This window comes from Lathyrus oleraceus, chromosome 5 (assembly GCF_024323335.1).
Source record: "Lathyrus oleraceus cultivar Zhongwan6 chromosome 5, CAAS_Psat_ZW6_1.0, whole genome shotgun sequence".
Taxonomy (NCBI): Eukaryota; Viridiplantae; Streptophyta; class Magnoliopsida; order Fabales; family Fabaceae; genus Lathyrus; species Lathyrus oleraceus.
Window position 1 is genome coordinate 136,250,183 of NC_066583.1, and position 1,954 is coordinate 136,252,136.

At 36.9% G+C, this 1,954-nt stretch overlaps 1 protein-coding gene across 1 annotated transcript; it reads left to right on the plus strand.

Annotated features, from left to right (window-relative positions):
• Window positions 1-316: 316 nt before the first annotated feature.
• Window positions 317-772, plus strand: LOC127079254 (secreted RxLR effector protein 161-like). The gene has a single exon (XM_051019660.1). It carries the CDS (start codon window positions 317-319, stop codon window positions 770-772), a length of 456 nt encoding a protein of 151 aa, XP_050875617.1.
• Window positions 773-1,954: the final 1,182 nt, after the last annotated feature.

Below are 1,954 nucleotides of genomic sequence, written 5' to 3' on the forward strand. Positions count from 1 at the left end.
ACCGCGGGCATGGAACACACGTATCGACACATATTTCAAGGAGAACGGGTTCGAGCAATGTCCGTACGAACATGCCCTCTATGTGAAGAAAAAAGGAATGAATGTATTACTTGTTGCTCTCTATGTTGATGATCTTATTTTTCTGGGCAGTAATGATGAGATGATAGAAGAATTCAAAGGCACAATGACACGTGAATTCGAGATGACAGATTTAGGCCTGATGAGATTCTTTCTTGGTCTGGAAGTTCGACAAGAAGAAACAGGAATCTTCATTTCACAAGAAAAATATGCAAAAGAAATCTTGAAAAGATACAAGATGGAAGGTTGTAATCCGGCTTCGACGCCAATGGACCCAGGAACAAAGTTGTCGAAATTTGATGGAGGAGAACGTGTCGAAACAGGCAAATATCGAAGTTTGGTAGGAAGTCTTCGCTACCTCACATGTACAAGACCAGATATCTCATTAAGTGTAGGCATTGTAAGTCGATTCATGGAGGAGCCAGTTTATACACATTGGAAGGCATTGAAGCGAATTCTGAGGTACATCCAAGGAACAGTGTCACTTGGGATGTTTTACTCGAATTCAGACAAATACAAGCTGGTTGGTTACTCTGACAGTGATTGGTGCGGAGACATAGATGATCGAAAAAGCACTTCTGGATATGTGTTTTTCATGGGAAATACTGCATTCACTTGGCTTTCTAAAAAGCAACCAATAGTAACACTTTCGACATGTGAAGCAGAATATGTAGCAGCATCCTGGTGCGTTTGACATGCAATATGGCTCAGAAGATTGATGAGTAAAATGGAGCTAGAACAGAAAGATGCTACAATAATACAAGTTGACAACAAGTCAGCAATTGAGTTAGCAAAGAATCCAGTAAACCATGAAAGGAGCAAACACATTGACGTTCGTTTCCACTTCATTTGAGAACACGTGAAGGAAGGAAATGTCGAATTGAAGCATGTAGCAAGTAAGGACCAAGCAGCAGATATTTTCACAAAACCACTATCAAAGGAAATCTTCAACAGAGGCAAGAAGTTGATAGGAATGATGAATGGAAGAAACATTTAAGTTTACAGAGGAGTTTTGTTGAATAAACTTTAAATGTTACAGTTAATGGGATTTTAATAATAAGTTAGTGGAGAGAATTGGAAGGTCAATAGACAGTGGGAAAATTAAGAGTATTTACTATTTATCATAATTAGTAGAATAGCTAAAGTTTTCTTCGTATGTATAAAGTCCAAAATAGCATTCTAATAATATATAGAAGTTTATAAAACTAATCGCTTCTTCTGTCAGGTATTGGGTGTAAATGATCCATAAATTCTCAACCTACTCGAGAACAAGCATCTTCATCAAATGGAATACCAACCAGAAGAGTCTCGTAGGTATGCTGCTTTTGAAGCGGCTCAAGAAAAGTGTTTTTGTTTGGTTCAACAACACATGACTAATCAAGACACTAACTTTGAAATTTTTTCCTCTTTTGTTATGGATCAGTTTCAAAGTATTTGCACCGATATGGAATACAACCATGGCTCAACCACTACTGGTATCAATAATATCCTTCATTTTCAATATGAAAATCATCATCACTACTCAATGTTCTACCGTGAGATGTGTGATTTTCTATATGCTCAGTTTGGGAATGATGGTCAGGGCTGGTATAAAGGTTTGATACCACAACCAAGAGGTGGACGTCGGGGTGGTTGTGGACCCTAAGTCATCTTGCTTGTGGATAATATACTTCACATTATTTTGCAGGCATTTTCATTTCATCATTTTCATGTTTGTTTCATGTTTTTTATGGCAATTCTCGTTTGCTAATCATGTAGTGGATTTGTAATGAACTACTCTAGATTTTAAATGCATTGCTGGTGATTTATATTTGACTTTTACTTTAACGTCATTTTTAGTGTTGTTATTATTGATAAAATTTATCTTTGCAACACC

Coding starts and splice junctions, on each gene's coding strand:
- LOC127079254 (XM_051019660.1), top strand. CDS start 317: ATGGAAGGTTGTAATCCGGCTTCGACGCCAATGGACCCAGGAACAAAG.